This window comes from Cyprinodon tularosa, unplaced genomic scaffold (assembly GCF_016077235.1).
Source record: "Cyprinodon tularosa strain WSP-4 unplaced genomic scaffold, ASM1607723v1 ctg1232, whole genome shotgun sequence".
Classification (NCBI taxonomy): Eukaryota; Metazoa; Chordata; class Actinopteri; order Cyprinodontiformes; family Cyprinodontidae; genus Cyprinodon; species Cyprinodon tularosa.
The window spans coordinates 59763-83024 of record NW_024038040.1 but is presented as its reverse complement, the minus strand read 5'-3'; the positions used below and the strand labels follow the sequence as shown (position 1 = coordinate 83024).

The window sequence follows — 23262 nt, the reverse complement described above, 5'->3', positions numbered from 1 at the left end:
CTCCATTTTGTTATTGTAAAGAGCTGGGAACGTTTCCTTCCACTTTAAAATCAGGCGCCACATTGTGTTCCCAATAAAGAGATAAGATGTTATGTTTGAAACTTGTTAGAAATTTACAAGAATTTGAGGGATTGGAAACCTTTGGGTTGGATTACAGCTTTTTTTCTTGGGGGTGGAAGCTACAATTTGATGTCAGCCATGTTTATAAAAAAAAAAAAAAAAGCTAGAGCTAACTTAGTTTTGATCAAGTTTTGACTCATAGTAAATTACAAACATGAACAGAACCTCCTGCCTGCTTCACACATGCCCGAAAATAATTCCTCCCTCACAGAGCCCTGCTGTAGGCCTAGCATTGGGCTACAGAGCCATACCTGTGGAGGTGTTGGGGTGGAGGAAGGACCGACAGGAGGCGTTGAGTTCCTGCTCCCTGAGCCCCCAGCCAAGATCTCTGCTGTGATATCCTTGCCGCCCTGATTCGGGTCACGGATACAGATCTAAGAGGAAAATGAAATAAAATAAAATAAAATAACAATAGGGATCTCTTTAAAGCCCCAGAGTCGAAGGCCAAAGTGCACATTGATCAGCGGCTGTGAAGAGTCTTTAATGCAACAAACATTGAGTCATTATTTTGGCTCATATCTGGTTGTCTCAAGGAACGTTTTTCCAAGACTGCGATGATTTCTTTAATATTTACGTCTACATCAAAGCCCTGCTGTCATTATCAACACATATAGATGCGACTCAAAAATGTCAGCTAGCAAAACAAAGAGAACTACTAAGACACTTACTGTTTTCTTCTCACGCCTGGCCTGCTGAGGTTGCTGTTGTGTAGGCACTATGATGGAGGGCGAGTGGGGGAACAGTGTCTGCCCAGGGTAGAAGGTCGGGCCAGCTGTTTGAACGGGTGCAGGGACAGAGGGGGACACAGGAGGGTGGTACCTGAGGGGATCTGAAGGAGTTCAAGAGAAAAGAAAACATGTCAGTTAAAACAGATCCGGTTCCTAACTCCATTCATGCTGTCAGGCGGTTCTGATTGGAGGTCGGTGTATAAATTCTGACAGGTGAGAGACTCACGGTATGGGTTGGAGTATTCCCCTGGTCCTGGACCAGGATAAAAGGTGCCAGAGCCTGGAGGCTGGACCGAATACTGCTGTGGCGGACCCACATAGGGTGTACTGGGGCGGTACTGGAGGGAGAAAATAGGACCAATCTGTTACTACAAACGTTCCTTCAGCTGAAGTAATGAAGACTAACGATTCAAGGACATCTAATTAAGAAATTTGTGGATTAATCAATCCAGGTGGATCTTACAGTTTGAATAAAAATGTATTCAGATCTTTTAAATGTTGTTGTTTATGTCCTTGCAGCTGTGTGTCATTTCCTCAGATGATTATGAATCACTTTCTGAGGTAAACTGCAAAAGTTACAGAGCATCCAAACCTAGATTTACAGACTGGTGCACCTGTGCAGACTGAAGCAAATCAAACACAAATTCCTACATTAAAAAAAAAATCAAAAAGTATTAAGCTCGATGGATGAGTTCTATAAATGGCCTCAACAGTTATATCATTAGCAACCCTGATTGCTCGCTCTGCTGAGCAGAAAACGCCATATTGTGTTTCAGCCTCACCTGTGGGATGTAGTACTGTGCAGCCTGTGGGGATGGGAAAGGCATGGGGGCCATGGCCATCATGATTGGCTGATTGGTGGGGTAGACAGCCGCCGCAGGAGTCTGCGAGCCGGGACGTATGGAGGGTGCGTTTGTCGGCATTGAGGCCCTCGCAGTTTGCATCTGAGTTCTTGGAAAAAACTGAGGGTAATATGAAAAAGACAAAAAAAAAGAAACAAGACACATAAGGAAGTTTTCCTGCAGTTTTTGTTTTTATTTTTGCACAATTTCTCAGCAGCCTAGGGAACTAGAACAGTTTTCTTTTATTTTTATTGTTTTTTTTAAATAAATAGTGATAAATGAAATGCAGAATGACACTTTAAAACATGCATCTAAAATTCACCTTTGGCCTGAAAATAATTATGTGGTACAATTTAATATTACCGGACGGTTTCCATTCATAACAGTGGAACAACTATGGATCATTTTTACCCAAACATCCATAGAATGGGATCCACTTTACCTTTGGTGTAAAGAACCAATAACTGTGTTTTTTTGTTTAAATCTATTCTAAATGTCTGATATTAATAATAAAAATAACAAATTTTTATCAAAATCTACCAAAAACTAAACTCTCATCAGAATCCACAGCTGTAACACATTTAAAGGCAGCTGCATGTCACCTGGACCTCTTTTTTTCTGCCGTTCTGAATATAGCAAAGCTCTGCGTCCCATGAATCAGAAAACAAATCATTACAAAAGCTGTGAGAATATCTTCTGTACAGAATGACGCTCTATACCGTGTTTAACATCGGATGATGTGAGCAAAGCACAATTGCTATGCATGACTTTAAAAGAAAGAAGAAGAAAAAAAGGCAACAAGTGAAATCTTTAAATCACTGCCTCAAACTGGGAACATGCAGCCGCAGTCTCCATGTCCCACAAGAGAAGTAGGCGTGGATAATCAATGCATTAAAATGATCTAAAAATACTCAGGAGGGAAATCACCTTTCAAGTAATATACTAGCCTGAGTGGTTTTATGGTAAATAGTAGTGAGGAAATGAACAGGAAACTGTTGAAGAAAAGGGATCTGGGGTTATTTTCAGTGAAATTCCCTGAAACAGCGGACAAAGCAACGAATAGGAGGAAAGACAAAAAAAAAACAACTACAATAAAGCTTACACTAAAAGAGGCTTTGTAATAAACGAACACTGTTCAGTGCAACACACTTGAGAAACTAATACTGAAAGTAAAGAAAAGTAAAATTTGATATATTTGTTTATATTAGACATGCAATTCATTTCATTAAACAAGATCAATAAAGATGAGTAACGAAGGAAACTAAAGATGTCCCCTAATAAGGACAGGAAATACTGCAATTAAACGATTAAAAACCTCCATTGTCTGTTCACTGCATTAAAGATGGCGGGTGGGGGGTGGAGAGGATTCAAAGTTAGGGGGACAGGATCATTTCGGGATGGTCCCCTTCATGCCATGCATCTCTGCTGAGGGAAAGCAGTGTTACCTGGATGGGCCTGAATCCTCCCTTGGGTTTTGAAAGCAGTAAGGAAAGAAAAGCCAGTGGAAGGATAAACTGGTGAGATGTAAATATCCACGCACAAACAAACAGAAAGCTAATCATCTTCTTCCACTTGACAAAGAAACTGGTCATAAACCACTTTAACTCTCATTTAATCAGAGTAGAAAACCTGGACAAAGCCGGAGGCATCAATGTGTACAAAGATTTATCACCACATAAATAAATTGGTCACAGATTCAAACTCTCTTCACCTAAAATATGAGGATCACAATGTGTTGACTCACCTGTTTAATATCCATGAACAACTATAAGAAGCAGCTTAATATAGACTGAAATAGACCTCAGACTGCCTGATCTGCAGACGTCGCCTCATTAATGGAACTGAATTTGGTTTATTTAATATTAATCCACAACAAATGTCATTTGAAGAGACGTCATTGGCCAAACCTAAACTCCACTTCAGAAATATGAGGTATGATTTAACAACCTTTACTTGTGGGTCTTAATCTAAAAGATAGAAAGTGTTTATAATCCATCATTTAACTGAGATGGTTTATATTTCTCAAACTATGTAATTATTTGTGCAAAGCCGACTGATTTCCTCATTTAAGAAGTGTTTAATTCATTGATCCATAAGCAAAAGCCCTATAAAGTCAAAATGGAGAAGATTAACCTTACCAGCCAATAATATTCCCCTGTAAGTGCTTTGATCATTAATTTAAACCCCAGGAATTGTCTGCTAAGTATCCCACTTTAATTTATTTCCAGCACAAGACAATAGTCCCATTTGTTTCTGAGGCAGCAGGAGTAGCTACAGAACTTCACAGTTACGTCAATTAAAAATTAATGAAATAAAGCGGATTTAAGCAACAGTTCTCATGGCCGGCCTCTGCAAACAAACCAGCGGTTATTAAACGACTTCAAAGACGAGATCCATAAGGTGATTTTAACTTTCCAGCCTTTTAGTTGGATAAACTGTGTGGTTGCTGCTGTCGACTCTTTCATGGTGTACCCATAACTAAATTTGTTGAGAGGTCATCCATGTTTGGATTGGTGAACTGCAGATCCACTTGAGATCAAACGCCTACTTAACACCACAGTCCAAAATCCCTCCCTAGTTTTTGAATGCCTTATTTACTTGAGCCTTATTTCCTGAGCTCTATTACAGACAAAATAATAAACTTATAAAATAAAAACTTATTATAGTATTTCGTGTTTAAGCTGGAGGTTAAAGTCAAAGCTAGGGAAAAGTTTGGGCTTTAGGAAATGGTTGCAATGGATCTATGAACAGGAAAAGTCCGGAGGTCTGAGAACATAGGGGCCAAAAAAAGGCCATATACACACATTTACACTCTCTTTGCGAAAACCTTTTAACTTTAATGATCCATTTTCTTCCTGAAATTGGAGGAAAATCCCCACAGGCTGCAAATTCTACTGCAACGCTTTTAACTAACTGGCAGCAAATCTGTTGACTCAACTTAAACTTTGGTATCAATCAAGAAATGCTTGAGTTTCCCATCTGCAAACCTTAACTTTTAATAGTGGGGACTGAATGCACCGACTCCGTATCCTAATGCATCTTTCACCGAGAAGATAGGGGCGAATGAATGGTTCATTGAGAGAATACAAGATGGGGAGGCTGATGGCATGCACAAGCAAGGGAACGCTTCAGCTCAGCTGAGCCAAGATGTTTCAGTAAAACAGTGTGCTGCATGTCAATAAGGTCCTAATCTGTGAGCGAGGAAATCCATCAGCCAGCATAAGGGCTATATAAGCAAATGGTCACAAACCTACAGCTGACTGAGTCCTTAAACATAGGAAATCTTCTGAAGAACATGATATCATTGTGACCTTCAGGGTTCAGGAGCAGTTTATATAGAACATCTTATCATAATACATCCGTTTATGGAAAACCGAGGAGAACTGTTTCGGTGATTAAATTACTTTCGGGTTGGATCTTCTTCCTTAATAAAGACTAACAAACAAACAAAGGAAAGCTCAAATCAAAAGGACATCTAGATTATTTTATCCTGAATCAATTTGCTCATCTTAATGCTTCCTATTCTGTGCATCGAGAGCGTTTCAGGAGAACAATAGCTGTTTTCTCTGCGAGCATAAAGAGCCAGTGTTCGGCTTCATCTGCTTTCCAATTCCACTTCCGTGGCGGCACAAGAAATCTTAGAGCTGGTCTGTGACAGCCAGAGCACGCACTCGTCTGTGTGTGTACACACCACGGCCAGGGAACACACCCATCACACTTTGACACCATACTGTTAATAGTGAGTTTAACTAGAGTCCAAACAGAGAGGTTTAAGGCAGCATGTTTGTTTCTACTTTCTTCTTCTCAATGTTGTATTTTATGGCACTAGATTTAAAGGAATAGTACACCCAAAACATGATTAGCCTTCATTTTCTACTCAGCCCCATGCTGAACAACACTCTGGAGTACTTTTTTGATATCTCAAATGCATCTGGAGATCTGGGAGGCTTCTTGCTGTCTGCTGACATTCAAATAATGGAGGTCTATTGTGCCCGAGACAGAAAGGTCCATAAAAGTCCACAAAAACGTGTCAATATTCCTCCATACTGCTCGTCCAATGTATTCCAAGTGTCCTGAGTGGGTAGCGTCCATAATTTACTCGAAACAAAGTCATTTAGAATGTTTTTAGAGCATAAACAGTAGTGTATAGGATTTCCTGAAAGCGCGCGCCAGCGCGTTCACGAGCCTACGGAAGCCGGCAGACCAAACCAGATGAAAGTGCGCATTCAGCGTCTGCTCTGCCGATAATGCAAGCGTAGAAGAAGAAATGTGCTGTTTACCTGTGCAAAGAAAGAAACAACGAAAGAAAAATGTCTGAGGACTTCAGTGTTGAGGAAGAGCAGGAGTTCTTTGCCGAGCTGAATGCGCTGGTTTGGTCTGCCGGCTTCCGTAGGCTCGTGAACGCGCATGTGCGCGCTTTCAGGAAATCCTATACACTACTGTTTATGCTCTAAAAACATTCTAAATGACTTCGTTTCGAGTAAATTCTGGATGCTACCCACTCAGGACACTTGGAATACATTGGACGAGCAGTATGGAGGAATATTGACACGTTTTTTGTGGACTTTTATGGACCTTTCTGTCTCGGGCACCATAGACCTCCATTATTTGAATGTCAGCAGACAGCAAGAAGCCTCCCAGATCTCCAGATGCATTTGAGATATCAAAAAAGTACTCCAGAGTGTTGTTCAGCATGGGGGTGAGTAGAAAATGAAGCCTAATCATGTTTTGGGTGTACTATTCCTTTAAGTCTTATTTTCTTTCATTTTAACATTTATATTTATTTTGATCATTCCTCCCTTTCGTTCTAACTTTGGTCAGCATTTGTTTTATTTATTTTTTTCTTAATTAATATAAAGTGCTTTATAGATTAAGTTGGGTCGGGGCTGTTTGTTCAGAGAGTTATGAATGAACTCATCAATCTCATGGCAATCAGCTGTGTAAATCTACACAGCGGACTCAAAGCCACATAAAAACATGTCAACACCGAGGCAGGTTTAAGACTCCTTCCATCATAAAGGTAACACACAAACAGCATCATAAACACTGACCTGCCTGACAACCACATTAATTCACCCTTCACAATCCCCGATTTTGCTTCTGCACATGTCAACCGTTCAGTTTCTTTTAAAAACGTCAGCCAGAGGCACAGACAAGCGCCGATAAAGACAAACACTACATTCTGTGCTGCAAAATGTTCCCTACCTAACTGTAGTGATTTATTTAAAAACAATTAGAGGAAAACAAAGATTCTTTAATCAATTTGGCATCATAATCTGAATTTCTGTTCATGTCTGTCTACAAACATCTTATTACCAAAGAGCCATAGACAACAGGGTCAATGTTAACACTGGTTTAAATCCTAGAAACTACTGAGACCACAGCCTCATGAGGGCTTCACCACAAGCTCAACTGGTTTTAAATGCAGCCACCAAACTATCAGCGTTCCCTTTTCTGTTTCCAGGTGAGAGGTCAGAGGATTGTCAGACGGATTAAGCAGCATTTTACAGCGTCCTGTCTTTGCATTAGATCCATGCAAAAGCAATACATCCAGCTGGATCGAGATAAAACTTATAGTGATCCAGCAGGATTAGAGTCACGAGTCTATGTTCATCCCCTACGGAAAATCATTTTAGACCTTTTTTGGATTTTGAAAGTTTATATTGATTATAAAATATTTTTTAAACACAGCATAAGGAAAACGGGGTCAAAATCAATGCTCAATTCCCTTAGTTCACGGACTTAATAAACTTAATTAAATATCGCAAAAATTGATTTCAAAACAAGCAATATTTTAATAGCTTTGGTTATGGCGAGGGCAGCAACACAGTCTTATATCATGAATCTAAAACCTCAGTGCCTGAGATCTGGTAAAGGTTTTTTTTTTCGCTTAAAGCCTGAAAGTATTGTGCAGGATTTTCATGAATTTTTTAAAAGACCCACCCACCCTCTCCACTTGAAAAACGCATGTGCGTGCAGGAGGAGAAATAGGCTCGTGGACGCTCTGTTTAAAAGTTGCCGTTGCTGTTACTTCAATGACAGTCTTCAATGACTGAAAGTGTGCATGCGCAGAAAATTATAGCTAACGGGACGAGCACGTAGGACGGCCGTACATAAACATCACCAGAATGATTGGCAATTATCTAATTGTCAATCCCACTTCTTTAGATGATCCAGCCGGAAATAAAATATCGTCCTCTATACCTTTAACAGCCTTGTGGCCAAATATATCCTAAAATGATCTTTTCTCACAACATGTTTTGTTTTTTTATTCTCTCAGGGGGCATTTTGGGGTCTTTTTTAAGGAAGCTACAAATCTTGGTTAATCTTAAAGATACAAACATTTAGGAGCAGGGGAATCTTTCTAGTATTGGTTAATTTTGGCATAGTACTGTGGACCGGGACCCAGGGGTCCAGCCAAGTCTCACTGAAGGTAGGCTTTGGTTTTTGTGCATTTTTAGCTGTTTCTGAACAGCAAGAACAGCTCCTCTACAGATATCGGTCAGAATTAGCAAAAGACCTCAGAGAGGTTATTAATATGGAATAATTCAATACCGAACAAGTATAGAAAGAAAAGTGAATCATGAATCTTTCCAAATAGACAGCCTAATCTACAACTGATATCAATATAAAATATCCTGGATTTCCTTAAGGTATTATTGAAAAAAAAAAGAAAAAAAGAACTGCACTGAAATCCCAAATCTCCAAATGGTAACTCATTGCAGTATTATTGATCTCTGGGAGCACAAAACCCAAAGCAATATAAAGCTGATGTAATGAGGGCAGGATAATATATACATAAGGAGCAATTAGGATGCAGGTGAACACTACACTAAGTTTAGAAGGAAAAACAAACACCCGAACTAGCTAAAATTAATCATCATGGATTATTTAGAAACCTCTTCATCCGTTTCCAAAGTACTTAAAACATTTTAAATCTGTGTTTCTTTAAAGCAACAGCAGACCCCTAAACAAAAGGCCTTTTGCCAGAAGGGACCAAAAAAAACTGCTTTGATGGTGATGATGCAAAAGAGGGATGCAGGAGAGGGATTCAGCGGGGGTAAATTACCTGATGGTGGGTTGGTCGAGGGCCCGTAGCAAACTGGTGGGGGAGGGAGGAGAGGTCCAGCAAGGAGAGCGAAGCAGTGATGGCAAAGCGGGGAGAACAGAGAGCAGAGGAGACACAGATACAGTTTAGGATGAGCGATGGAGGCACAGGCTTGGAAATACCATAGAATTAATACCACAGAGCAAAGCTTTGAAGATCCAAAGCATAAAACATATTAAATAACTTCATTCTTTTAAATTCAACCTCTTCTAAATACAAGACAGAATAGATTATTATGAAGCAAGCGTTGGTACATCATGGTCTGATGAGTTATGAGACTTGGAGAAAAATAAATTATACCTTGATCGGGTTGCTGATGTTGAATTAACGTCAACTATATGTTGCAAATTCTTGATGCATTTAATACATAAAAATTTTTTTTTTTAGCACATCACTGCATAAGAACAAAAGTACCGTATTGTGCAGTAGAGTTAAAATTGTTTAGCATTTCCCGCAAAACAATGTAATTCAAGGCTGAAATAGGTCTTCATTAATAAAATGGTTATTTAAGTCAGTAAAGCACAATTTTTCTGAAAATCACCAAAAAAAAAAAAGTACAAACACCACAAAGGTTGAATTCTTTTTAAAGGAAAGTTGATGTTATTTATCGAGGCATTGATCTTCAGCTGCTAAATCATCCTGTCAGATGAGAGCTTATACTAGTATCAGAATCCATCAAGCAGGGAGAAAATATTATAAATAGACAATGGGTGCATTTAAAAAAAAAAAACAAAAAAAAAAAAAACGATTGCCATAAAACCTAGCATTCAAATAGTCATTTGCAATGTTGATGTTATTAACTTTGATAGTGGGACAAAGCAGACTGAACAAGTTTTTGTGTTTGTTTAAGTGAAGGGAAGCATTTGGGGAAATCTTTAAATAAAGCTGAGTTTGCGGGACAGTTCAGGGGTGTTGGGTTTAGTAAGACCACAGGAAACCCAGAACCGTCTCTGGGGTGTCATTAAAACTGTAAACCACACAATTTAGCCATTCTGAAACAATGCACTTCTAAATTTCCCTGTTAAACTGTGAAACTGGCCTATTTCTAGCTTATTTATCTGCTGCATGCATGGTTGAACTGCAGGGACCAGGGCAGGTTTCTGTGGGCCGTTATCTATTGTAATAATTCACTTGGAAGTGATCAAGTGTTACAGCAGCTAAAACACAGCTTTTATTCTGACCAGAAACGCCTCCAAAGCGAGAGACCCAGATGTTCTCATTGGGGAAAAAGCTTTTTTTCCCCAGTTATTACCTTTCCCTGGAGTTTTCAGTGACGTTATATGTCTAACTTTTGTGAAAGAATCATTGGTCAGTTGCTGAAGCTTTTATTTCTTAATGCTCCCATACTATTGAGCGAATTAATTCCTCGGATGTTTGCGCATCCTGGAGGCACGCACAACGCTGTCAACGCGGATAATGCACCATAGCTCCATTTTTTTCTCACCTTCAAATAACTGAAAACATTTCTTTACATCAAACTGTTTTAAATGCAACATCGAGCTGTAGGGATGTAGAAACAGAACATGCAGAATGCGCCCGACTATGGGAAAACAGAAAGTGATAAGGACAAACCTATCGATATAAGTAAGGTGGGAGGAGCTACGGTTTAGTTTGTCACACTTCATAAATTGCTTAATCTAGTTGACGATTGGTGTTTTAATCGAATACCGTGCACTGGAGCTGAGCCATGTAACAGTTAATTGAATGATAAGAAAACGGTACCAGCAAAAACTCATTTCCTGTGTGCTATCAGCAATAAGAAGGATCACAAATTGCTCATTAGGAAATAAAACAGCTTCACTAAATTAAAACAACTTTGTGTAACTTCAAATTTTGATCAAGCTAACATTTGATCTCTCAGTGGTTTCTAGGCTCAAGGTTTTTATTCCCCCCTTTTTGTAGAGATGGCGGTCTTCTAATACAGTCAGAACAGCTTAAACTGTCTGAGCCGAGTCGGCAGGAAATGGGAAAACTCACCGGGCGACTCTGTGGCTGTGCATTCATTGGCTGTGTTTGGTGAGAATACACTAAGGAAGTGGAGACAGCGTTTTGCCCGGTGTTATACGGTGACTGTCAAAAGAAGAGAACAGAAACAAGCAGGCGGCAGTTTAATACAGAATAAAAAGAACAAACAAAAAAATTGATCAATGATGACATTTTAAAACATAAAGGCGTTAAAAACTACAACAATACAACTGGTGGTTTCTGGTGGGAAAAGAGGTTTTCAGAGGCTTATGTACTCAGCAAAGATAATTGGTACCCAGAAGGACTCCAAATCCTGTGTTGCTTTATTCTTCATCTGATGCGGCACAGGAGGGTTTAGACAGAGCTGCGATTCTTTAAGCTGCTGCTGCTGTGTTATGATAATTGTAGTTGGTTTTAGCTGACCCAACTATTTATAGAATGCTGCTGAGAGACATCAGCTGCTTTAGGGTGAAGCAGAGCGGGGGGGGGGGGCAGAGATGGTTAACACAAACAACTGGATTCCTCACAAGCGGAGTCACACACCAACAGAGATGCTGAGTCACTGTGTCAGGATGACGGCTGCACCTCAGGTGGCAGCGGAACGACGACATCACTGACTGTGTTTCTGTCTTTGGGATTATTGGCCTAACCTTGTTCGTTGGTTATTGTAAAACAATAAGCTGGTACCAACGCCTCAATGGAGGGTGAGAGCAGAGAGTATTTTATCATACATCCCAATTACAGGTATTTCCCCCCCTCAAAGAAATCTCAAAATTACTTTAACAGATGAGGATCTTTTGTTTGGGATGGAGAAATGTGAACATGTCAAAACAGAATTCTTATATGTTGTTAATTCTTTTTATTATTTATGGTAAATATCATATACACACCTCTAAATATTTACAACAAAAACCTAATTTCCAGATTTTACTATCTTCTATTAATATCTATATAGAATCCTTAGAATTCAGTTCAAATGCTGAAGCCATTAAAATCATAACTGCCCTTAAAGATTTGCAACCCTCGAGCACGGATTTGATTTTGACATTGTAAAATTGCTCTGTTTTATAAAGCCCTTTGATATTGTATCTGTTTGTAATTAATAATGTTCTATAGTGTTCTTTTATGTTCTTTTTTTGCAATAAAAAAAAAAAAAAAGTATTTCCCCCCAGAACTATACAGGGCCTATAAAACTAAATATTCTCCAATAGCATCTCATTGAAAACAAACCTCTGAATTTTTTCGTTGTTATGTGAATTCACTAATGAAAGTGAAATTTGTGTCGATTCATCGCACAGTAATAGGGCTAAAACGTACATTACTGTTATAAAAATGACTAAACTTACAGCTAATTATATTTTTTGGCCTAGAAAACCTAATTTCATCATGAAACCAATAAAAACAAAAATGAAGTAAAAAAACTGAAATGCTGGCTAACTAAAAAGCATGCCTATATACTACATCTGATGCATTGGATGATGATCAGACGACCAGCCTTAATGCTGAACAAACCCAGCTCTAACGGTAGATTCAGCTCATCTGCTTGCTGGCTCCGTTTGTCACCTTCCTCTTTTCGAAACCTCATGAAGTATTTAAAGGGTTTAAGTTTGGTCCAATAAAGAAAATTAAGATTATGGTCATTTAACCAACTAATGGAACTTATGGCTTTGTCAGCAGGTACCACATCCTGCTGGAAATTAGGCCAGTATTTCCATGAAGCTTGTCAGCAGAAATGTTCTGATTATGCAGATTTCATACTTGATAAAACACGGCCGACTAATGGCAATGAATGACATGTCTTCCCAAGTCATCACTGTGGAAATGTCACACTGGATCTCAAGTAACTGCCTCCCCACTTGCTCTGTCGTTTGTGCACATTTGCCTTCCGCAGATTTTCCTTCCATTCACTTTTTGATATGCTCGGATACAGACGTCTGAACAGTCAGCTTTAGAGCAATGACCTTTTGTGCCTTAACCTCCTTATGGAGGGTGTCAATGACCGTGTTAAGTCAGCATGTTTCCCCATGCTAGTACAGGCTATAAAGTAGAATACAATCAAATTATTTCTTAATGGCCTTTTAGAATGCATTCCTTTTCTGACACTGAATTTTACACATTCAAATTTCTGCAAAACTAATATATCAGACTTTGTCTAAATATTCTTTATTGTATAAGTTTCACTTTTTGAACAGAATTCCTGAAATAAACCTTTGAATGATAGTTATTATGTACTATCAACATACTAAGGTGCAGCTATACATGTAACATCTACCCAAAAAGCACCTGGATAGAAAATCCACCTCAGAGATAATCTGTAATGAGAAGAACGGCGCATGCGTGTCATTTTTCCATCGATGACACGCGCTGCCACAAGGGCCATTGTGTCCTTTGAAACATCAAAACTTTGCGGAAAAAGAAAAGGTTGCTGATGTTACGCTTGTTACAGGGTTATCTAATTTTAGGTGTCAGACTGGATTGTGACTCATCAGGATTAACTTTCAGAAGACATTTGATTTCCTCCCACTGAAGACAATCTATCCAATTTACAAAATAACTTGTAAAAGTACAGCAGCGTCAGAACTGCAGTGGAAGAATCAGATAGAACTGAACTTCTTGCTGAAAGGAAATGTTTTTGTTTTGTACTTATGTTATTTAACATCTGATATCACCCGTTACTAACGGCTGTGCTTCTGTCTGTCAGTGTCCCTCGGTTCAGACGTGTTTGAGCGTCGCAAAAGGTTCAAGCCGCTGTCATGTTTAGTTGAAGACTGAACATGCAGACATGTTCAGTTCTCACATTACTGGAGAGCACAGCATGCCTGAGAGCTGCTGTAGACTTTGATCTTGTTATGATTGGATACAGTTACATTGAGTCAGTGCGGTCATGCACATGATTCTAAGCCGGAAAAGAAAAACAATGAGATAAAAAAAAATAAAAATTAAAAAAAAGCAGGAAAAAACATGAAAAATAATTCAACAAAAATATCCAGCAACTGTACTCCGTGATGAAGTAGACGCATCTTTAGAAGGACTTTGTTATTTTTCCTGACGAAGTTAAAAGTAAAAGCTGTGTTAGTGTAAATGTTTCAAAGAGGTTTATTGATATCAGGGTTCATACACATTTCAAAAGGAATCTCTTAGACTTAAAGTCGTAGGGAAGCCAATGGTTGCAGTAGGGCTGGGCGATATAGAAAAAAAGCTTATCGATAAAAAAAAATGCATATTGATCGATATCGATAATTATTGAAAAGATTTGAAACCATATTTTATGTGCAGCTCTGCCTGGACTTTTTATGATCTTGCTAAATGATTTAATTTTAATAAAGAACACAAACACAGACTTCCAATTAAATATTTATTTAACCAACTTTTTTAACCATAACAGAATTGTTTTAAAGAAAAATAACTTAAGAGACCTGAGTTATGTTATTAAATACTGACAAAGAATAAACTAAAGTGACCAGAAAAGAGACCATTTAAATAAATAAATGGGACCCCCCCCCCCCCTTCATTCTTCTAAGCTGAGTTTCCTGCTTTAACCTGAGTTATCACTTTGAAGTTGCTGGCCCCTCAGTATTTTTCTCTCAATTGTTAGAACTACATGGGAATCTGCCCAGAACTGAAAAAAAGAAAAAAATCTTGGGTAATTTCCCGAAATTCCCCAAGATTCCTCGGAGGAGAGCCACAGCTCGTACTCCTGCGGGTGTGAGCGGCTGAGATGATAAAAAAAAGTTGGTTGTGTTATCAGACTTGGTTTTCACTGGTTCCCGACACATTTTCCAGATGACTGTGGTTTGTTTTTGGTCCGACTTGCCATGACCGAAATACTGCCGAACTGGCGAACTACAAAAACCCTTCTTTGAAACAATTTCCTCCGCCTCTCCTTGCTGCAACATCTTCATGCTCTGTGTTGTGGTTTGAGAGGGCGGCGCTTGGTGACGGCGTGCCTGGGTCCGCGATTGTGATTGGTTGGGAGGAAGTAGTGACTAGCATAAACCTACATGCTAGGCTACAATGAGAAGGAAGGAAAACTGCGTTTCTTTTTTATCGAACTTTTATCGACTCTCTTTTTTTCTATTGAGCCACACGTCTATCGATCGATATATATTGTTATTGAATTATTGCCCAGCCCTAGTTGCAGTTCTGAATTCTACCGAGTGGTGACGACTTTACACGAGTGAATAAAGTGAATGTGATTGGTCGATTATCAAGGGGGCGGGATTGTTGGGGCGGAAGGTCAGCAAGCCGGTTTCTCTGAAGATTCTTGCTAACCAGTTAGCAACTTAGTGCTAGTAGGTTCCCAATGGGAAACATTGGGACCAAGTTGCACTAAATTGGTGACTTAGAAACGACACTGTCAAGGAACGCTATGGACAGCGGAAACATGCAAGAGTTTAGTGTCGGAGGTTCTGGATGAGTCTCCTCTGTCATGCACTTTTTATTTAGAGGAGGAAAGCGGGGACAAAGTATTTATGGAAGAAGGACGCCAGGGCGGCAGAAGCTTGGTTTGGTGTAGAAGGCTTACAGCCGTACATGTTTGGGCCCTTGCCAGTTCTGTTAGCTCTACGCCGAAGACACAGACATCCATCCCCGTGAACACTGGGACGGAACTCAATAGGAAAGTAAATTATTCTTATTTCCACCGTTGCGTATATTAGCTGCGACATATGAATCAAGATACTATGACAGAAAAAATTTGATTGACAGATGACCGTTGATACGTGATTGGCCGAATTTAGGTGTACAAGCTGACGTATAACTAACTGGCCTGCATAAAATAACAACAAAAAAAACGAAACAGATTTTAAGACAGGATTATTTTAAAAATAGAAATGTTCTACCTTTTGGGACAATATAGTCTGATAAAGATTACATTTATATACGTTTAAGCCAGAATGATTTGAAATTTAAATAGGACTTTCCTACGACTTCAAATATGAAAAACTTGTAAGGTATTTTCTGCACTATAAGGAGCACTTAAAAACCTTTCATTTTTTTGTTAAACGACAGTGGGCCTTATAGTGTGAAAAATACATAGAAATTCAATTTTTCTCTCTAAAAAGGTGAATTCATGACCCATTGCTGCCTTTTGTGAAGCTTTGAATATAAACTGTTTAAATACACACACTGGGAAGGGTTTGAAGACCTATTGCCGCAGTTTTTCAAACTATGACATGAGGAGTGATACACATTTCTTAGCCAAAATCCTTAAATCAAATTCCATCCTACACAGACAGGATAGGGTTCATTTTTCTTAGATAATCACCCTATCAACCTGTCAGACGACCCTTTATACCCGACAGAGAGAAGAAGGAATGAAAAGACTGACAGAGATGCAGAGTGGATGACGGCGGCCACAATGAAAAACTCACCCCTCCGCCTGCCTCCCAGCCCTTAGGGTAGCGATATTGGAAAGCTGTGGGTACTGATACCTGAGAGAGCGCTGGGGAGTGGGCATGACCAGGCGGCGTTCCCGCCAAGTTGGGGTGTCCCTTTGTGATGTCGTGAGTTGTGTAAGCAGGGCCAGGGTGCCGGGGTACCTGCGCAGCACAAAAAGCAGAGCAGTTAGCCAGCTAACCACGATAGGATCAGACAGAGGTATGCATGGCAGGAACAGCAGGGCCAGGATTTGACAGGTGATTACTCCGCCCTCCTGCTGAGGAGTAGAAATTAAGCACTCAAGGTGAAGAACTGTCCCTTGCGTGTGCGCAGCGGGGAAGGCCTGCAACCGCTGAAGCTTGCTGTGGTTGTGCACAAGACCACAGCCCAGAGTGTGCAGTGAGAGGATGCACAGACCTCAGATGGTGGAATAACTAGATTACAACCCCACTCATCTGTAACAGCTTAATAAGGCCATTTAGACAGTAATAGAGCCCTACACTATATAAAAGTAGCTTTAAAAAATAGTTGCAATGGTTAAAATGGGATCTAAACTATCTATGAAGAATAATAACGTGATTTACTTCTCTTTGAAAAGCATCCTAAGATGAAATCATCCAAATTTGGGCTTGATCATAGCTGATCCGACAACGAAAAACCAACTAGACTACGTGGATAAAATAAATAGGTTTATAGCTGAGTCGGTGGTGCAACACATTCAAATAAAATAGCAAAATAATCGTGTCATACATCAGTGCTGCTCTGTGTACAATCAGGTTTATCTCCAATGTAATAGAGTCTTAACATTTTTCCAAAATTTCCCAGAGCTCCTAAATATAAATCAGAGCCTTGTTATTGTAAAACATGAATGGAATGCAATCAGTTCTCCTACTATTCCTTTATTTTCTTTCAAAACTAAATAAAAAATAGAAACTTTAAAGATGTCAATCATTCCAAAACAAAGAAACTCCCATCTGTTATATGGGTAACCGTGGCTGATGCTTATTGCTGAGAAGATTTAAACAACAAAAACAGGGAATGTGTTTAGATCAGAAGTAAACTTACAAACTACTACTTTCCCCTCCTACAAAGGTTCATTTAAAGACTTAAAGCCCACATAGGATAACAGAGAAATTAAATGAAAATCTCAGATTTATTCCTTCTTAAAACTGATCCCACTCCCACAGAAAAAGAGGAAAGAGGATCAGCTGGTGATAAGGTTTAAAAGAACATTATTCCAAACAGATGACAAAACAAAGTGTTACAAAAAAATATTGAATAAACTTCCATCTATAAGCCAAGTTATCAAATGATCCACTAATCTGAAGACAGTTTTTGTCAGCTTAAGATCAAACTTAAACAGAACACTGCATCACAAAACACTAGTAATCAAAAGCTGGTATGAACAGATGTGCTATCGAACGGTATCAAATCAAATCTAAGCCCTACAGTACAGACATTCAAAATTCACCTAATATTTTAATCCATGAATGCATAGGTTTAGCAGTAGAAATTGCAACATAACTACTATAATCTCTATTTTTCTGACTGAAAGCAATACTTTTATTTGCAGCTACAGCGGCTGCAGTGATCTAATGTATCTACAGTAGAGATCTGTGCAGCATCTCTCCAGCATGGCCCACTTCCCTAACATGACCTGGGATAAAACCACTAGCTGCTGCTGCCAGGGGAGGAGCCTGCTCTACTTGAAGCCCATTCTAAGGACATACAGCGGAGAGCGAGCGGACGGATGGGGGAGGGGAGCTAAGCAGCTATATGGCAGCTGTACGTGAGAGGAAAAGGGGAAGGGGGGGATAAATAACAGTGACCAAGTAATCCCCACCTCCACCACACAGAACAACCATTCCATGTTTATTTCAACCAGTGTCGTCAGTGTTACGCTGAAACCACAGGAAAGCTGGAACATCTTGTAAAACCTTATCTGTTATAGTCTGTGTTGTAGCAGATAAAGCACCAGTATAAATAGGCTTTCTTCCAAGCAAACAGATGCGTTCCTTGTTCTGTTTGCAGTTACTCCACGTTCCTCCCTATTTTCTGAAATGTCTTCTATATGGAAAACAGATTCTCATGTAGAGAAGCTTCTCCAGCTTTCAACGTTTAGCTTTTCCCTGCTAAGCTGAAATAAAGGAGAGGCATCAATAAAATAGGTGCAATCTTTAGTTATATGCTTGATAAAAACAGGTCAGGAGCTACCACCCTACAGAGAAACTGAAACTAACATTCCAATCTTTTTTACAAGGGTCAGCAATATTTAAAAAGATACATTAAAAAATAATAAAAACAGTCGCTTTTAAAGAGATGGATGAAAAATTCTTAGTAGAATCTGAGCGATTTCTACACAGCAGGTTGGTTACTGGATATTCCCATTCAGCAGTATGTTACTGTCATGTCTCTTGATGTAAATGACCTGTCAGAGTCACTTCCAACTGACAGGCTTATATCAATGCCTATGCAGCTTTCTACCAAAGCTAATTACTACTCTCCAGGGGAAAAATATAAGTACTACTTTTCCCCATTTAGAACGACAAATTCAAAGCCCCTTCCCTGCAAACTATTTATTATATTTGCAAAAGGTGTGAGCTGTTTTTCCAGTTCAACAATCCACGAGGTATTAAAATTTCTTACAGTAGGAGATGGGTTCTAATGGCTCCTACATTCGTTACCAGTTCTTGTTAGTTAGTTTTGGTCATTCTTGACTCCTCTGGAATTTGTACCGGGAGTTATCAGCCGATCTAAATTCTGTTATAAAACTCCAGAATCCACCAAAATCTGGATCTATTTTAATGATTCTATCAATGAATCTCAGGCCTTCCCCGCAGTTCTTGACCCAATCAGGGATTTGTGAAGCAGTGTGTTGTCATGTGGGTATCTCTTCTCTGAGTGACAGGTCTAATCCTGTAGAGAAGCTCATCAAACATATGGGAAGGCATTCACATATCGGGCTTGATTTAAAAAAAAAAAAAACTATTCTAAATATATATATATAAAAAAAAAAAAGAATAAAGAACACAGGAACACTGGCATGTGCAAAACTGATCTACTGATAAGGTGCAAATCAAAGTGTGCCTCTAAACTGAGCTGAATAACTGATATTGATGTTTTAGCAGGTTTGCTTTGATGAATAAAATCATATGCTGATGATTAAAATTCGCAAATAATGAGGCGGACGATATGCAGATGTCAATAACTATCCTACACACAGCGATCTTTCAAACCTCAAATTGTTTTCTCATCTAGATTTAACACGTTTGAAAGTCCGGAGCAAATTTAAACGCAAAAATATCTGCGGTAACTGTGGTCAGAATGGAGGCCTGGTTTTGACAACGGATGGCGAGAGAGAGAGTCTGTGTGAACATATCATGACAGCCAGAAATAACAACACTAGAGTCATATTAAAGAGAAAAAAGGCGCCTGCGTAGGACAGTTTAATACTTTGGGAAGAAAGCCATCTTTAAGTTGAATCATAGTTAATCTGTTCCACAACCAAAACACACTATGACTTTGCAGAATCGCCTGCATTTTTCTGGCATTACATCCTGTGCAGGCATTCTGTATACAGACAGCAGCTTTCTGGCTAATGCATCCCCGTCCAGGGTGCTTCATATCATGGCAGTGAAGATATTTTTGAACCAAAGACTCTATAAAAACAAAACTTTGTGACCCGTTAATACAAAACTGATAGCAGAACTATATGAGATAACCTGTGGGACACGTTTTGTCTGATGTGATCTTTGGGCTCCTCGGTCCAGTAAGATGATAAGAGATCTGCTGATAGCTGAAACTAGGCTGAAGCTGGGGTGCAGATTAATACTCTTTTAGATATGGGATGATTTAGTATATTTAGGTAAATAAACACAGTGCATCACCTGTGTTTAAGTCTGCACTATTTCTCATTTTCTGCTCTCAGCTTCTGCATCAGTCTGTTGTAGTAACCATGTTCCAGCCTTTTAGCAGCTGGAGCTATGGTCCAAGCCACCACCAGGGGGCTCTTCATCTCTGAAACAATTGCAGGGCCAGTGATACAGGTGATCGCACACCTATTTTAAAAGTGATGGATAAGCAGGTGTGACAGCTTTTTTTAACCATAAACAAACTGTTAAGAATTAAAAAGTATAATTTAATCGTTCCTAACTGTTTGATGCTTCTGGCATAAAGTCAACCAACGTGCAATATTCTTAATCTATTCTTGCAAATCGTACTTAATTCCTAACATTATCCATATTATCTTAATATTGAAAGTTTTGAAACCTTTTACTTTTGGGCTTCTTTGTCTCAAAGAAATTGGATTCTTCCCCCAAATAATGTCTACATGACCACTAAACCGTGTATACAGCCCTGTTATAGATGCAGACTTGCTGATGTAAAGAATGCACAATAGTAACTGGGTTGGAGATCTGAAGTTTAAGGCCTCTGTAGAGGAAAAATGAAGAGGGATTCTGTTTTTCCTCATCGCTGCGAGTTCAAGCACACATCCAGAGTGAAACAAGTGTGACTTTATGAGAGGAAAATGGGCAAATATTGTCAAGACAGGATGTGGCTTGATGATGGATTCCTAGCACAGCGACTAAACACAAAAACTGAAGTAAAGGTTGATTCAGCAAACTATTAGCTTAGGCCTGTTTGCATTCATGCACGCCCTTAAACTAAGGTATTTGCTTGATTGTTTTTTTCAGTTGAATCATACAGTATAAATATCAGATTTTATCTCAAACATTAGGCAGTTTAGAAGGGTGTGTATAGACCTGTGAGGCACAGCTTCTGTGTCTGATTTCCTTCTTTTTACTTAAAAGCGGTGTCAGTAATCGGCTTTCCACTACTCTATGAAAACAAATTTAATTTCCTTAGTTTTACATTCGATTTTAATCACTAAATACTCTAAGAATCATAATCTAAGTTCTCTAGAAAACATTTTTAGAGAAAAGGAATCAAATATGTTGATAATATTGACCTCCAATAAAATTATGGCAAAAAGTAGAAACAGTGCAGGGTTAATAGAAGCTAAGCTTTTAGTAAAAGGCAAATAATATTTAAAGTAACTCTGCAAATAAGGCCAAGTATGTTTTATCAGGAGGCTTTTGTTGAATTAGGTCTCTCACATTCATAGAGCTGGTGGAAAGGTTACTTAAATGAATTTGCCTAATATGCTACAAAAGCAAATGAGATCAGGTGCATCTTAATATACTTTAAAACAGCATCAAAAGGTTTGCTTTATTTTAGCATACGAATTCAAATAAATAGAGCTCATGATTTAAAGCTTAAGTACTGGTGGAGCAACTGTTTATTTTTCATGATTAGGGGTTACAGCTAATAAAAAACACATTTTGGTTTCTCTGACCATTCAAATTTCATAAGATCAATACAAAAAAGATGATGCTGCGGGCTATAGTATAGGGAAGAAGAATGCTGAGTTGATAGATGCCCAATAGACACTCACACCTTCCAAAAGGTCAAGAGCAAAGAAACTAGTTGATCATAGTTATAAACGGCAGAATACTCTTAATGAAAGGAGTGACAGGAGAAACCAACAGGATTAACCACCGCCATAAGAAGTCTGAAGACTATGGCCTTTAAAAAGTTTCAGGAAGATCAAAAAACATGAGCTGAGGCTCAAAACATAAACAGCAACCATTACTAGGATTTCAATGTTTACATGTCCAGTAATATAGTCACTATTATTTGTATCGTCCACATTTGTTTCACTGGACAGTCTGCTTTCCTACTCTAAGCGAACAGCAGCAAAGTTTACTCCCAGCAGGGTTTACCGACACTTCTTGCTTGCTCAGCACCAGAGGTCAAATCATCCTTTATAGCAGCTCTTAGTTAGCAGGCGATCTGAGGAACCAAACCCTGCAGAAAGCAACCTAAAAGCTACAACAGCACCAAAAAGCTAAAGGCATTGCTTAAAGAAACCTTGCCATCCTTATAACTGCTCACCACTGAGGACAGTTTGCCTTCATTCAATGCTGCACTGATGCAGTAAGTCATGCAAAAGGATCCAATCCATTGATAAAAGCAGGTACTGTAATTTTCATGGACGTTCAATTCAGTTTATTTCTATAGCGCCAATTCACAACATGTCATCCCAAGGCACTTTATAATAATCCAGTCAAATTGATTCAAAGTTTTCTATCTAAAGAAAACCAGTTCAATCATTTCCATATTAAAAAATAATCTACCTAATAATCAAAATTAAAAGAAATAGATCACTCCACATGCTAAACACGCACTTAGATGTGAATTACTGAAATCACTGCGATTAAAATGATTTGAGATGAAAACACTCCCCTCATGTCAGCATATGACCAATCATTGTGAAGAACCGTTTTTAGAAAGTGAAGCTGATCATCAATCATGGGAATCCTCAGTAAATTAACCTCACATAAAAAATCTAATTATTTCTTGATGTCACTTGTTTGAACATTTATCTAATTTCTTATAAGTTTTATGTCATCTCTTGCCCTCTTCTCACCAAATTTATGCATTTACATGACACCTTTACTGTTTGTCTAATCCGGGAGTGCTCTGGAAGATAAGGAAGTGTGCCATGATTGGGATTTTCTGGTTAAGTAAAAAAAGGAAAAATCGGAGCATAGAGACTCACGCTGTAGACAGCGACTCCAGGCTGAGTGGAGAAGAGCCGTTCGTCTAGTGAAGACTGAACTCGAGGGATTCTGGGGAGGGCGTGTCAAAGAAAAAACCCGTCATCCAATTAAAAAAAAAAAAAAAAACTGAAACAAGTTTCCTGTTAAAGAGTCTGACGGCTTGGCAGGTAAGAAACACTTAGAATCAGACCAGGACTGAACTCATTCTTATAACGTTTTGCAAAAAAGTTTAGCGTGTGTCAGACGGGGGACTAAACTATGAGAAAAGAAAGAGTTTGATTTGCTTTAACTTTTGGAAGAATTTACAGGAAAGGGATATCCCTAAACCCCAGTGGCTTGCATAGTTAATGTGATGAACCCCCACTCCCACCCAAAATGCCCCATCTCTCAGAGAACAGTATGTACCTTCAACATTTTGCAAGAGTTAAAAGGAAAATCTGACATGGATTTCTGGGTTTATTCATGCAGGATGACTGCCAAAGAAAAGGATTAGACAA

At 38.9% G+C, this 23262-nt stretch overlaps 1 protein-coding gene across 1 annotated transcript in view; it reads right to left on the bottom strand.

Annotated features, from left to right (window-relative positions):
- LOC119777393 (eukaryotic translation initiation factor 4 gamma 3-like) overlaps positions 1–22814 on the bottom strand; it is a 36663-nt gene extending 13849 nt beyond the window's left edge. The window contains exons 1-9 of the mRNA XM_038276254.1: positions 22765–22814; positions 16136–16303; positions 10776–10868; positions 8760–8792; positions 3136–3156; positions 1631–1810; positions 1075–1186; positions 789–949; positions 372–494 (exon numbers count right to left, since the gene is read on the bottom strand). Of these exons, the coding sequence (XP_038132182.1) occupies positions 372–494; positions 789–949; positions 1075–1186; positions 1631–1810; positions 3136–3156; positions 8760–8792; positions 10776–10802 (657 nt within the window). The 5' untranslated portion in view covers positions 10803–10868; positions 16136–16303; positions 22765–22814. The remainder of the gene's footprint in view (positions 1–371; positions 495–788; positions 950–1074; positions 1187–1630; positions 1811–3135; positions 3157–8759; positions 8793–10775; positions 10869–16135; positions 16304–22764) is intronic.
- Positions 22815–23262: the final 448 nt, after the last annotated feature.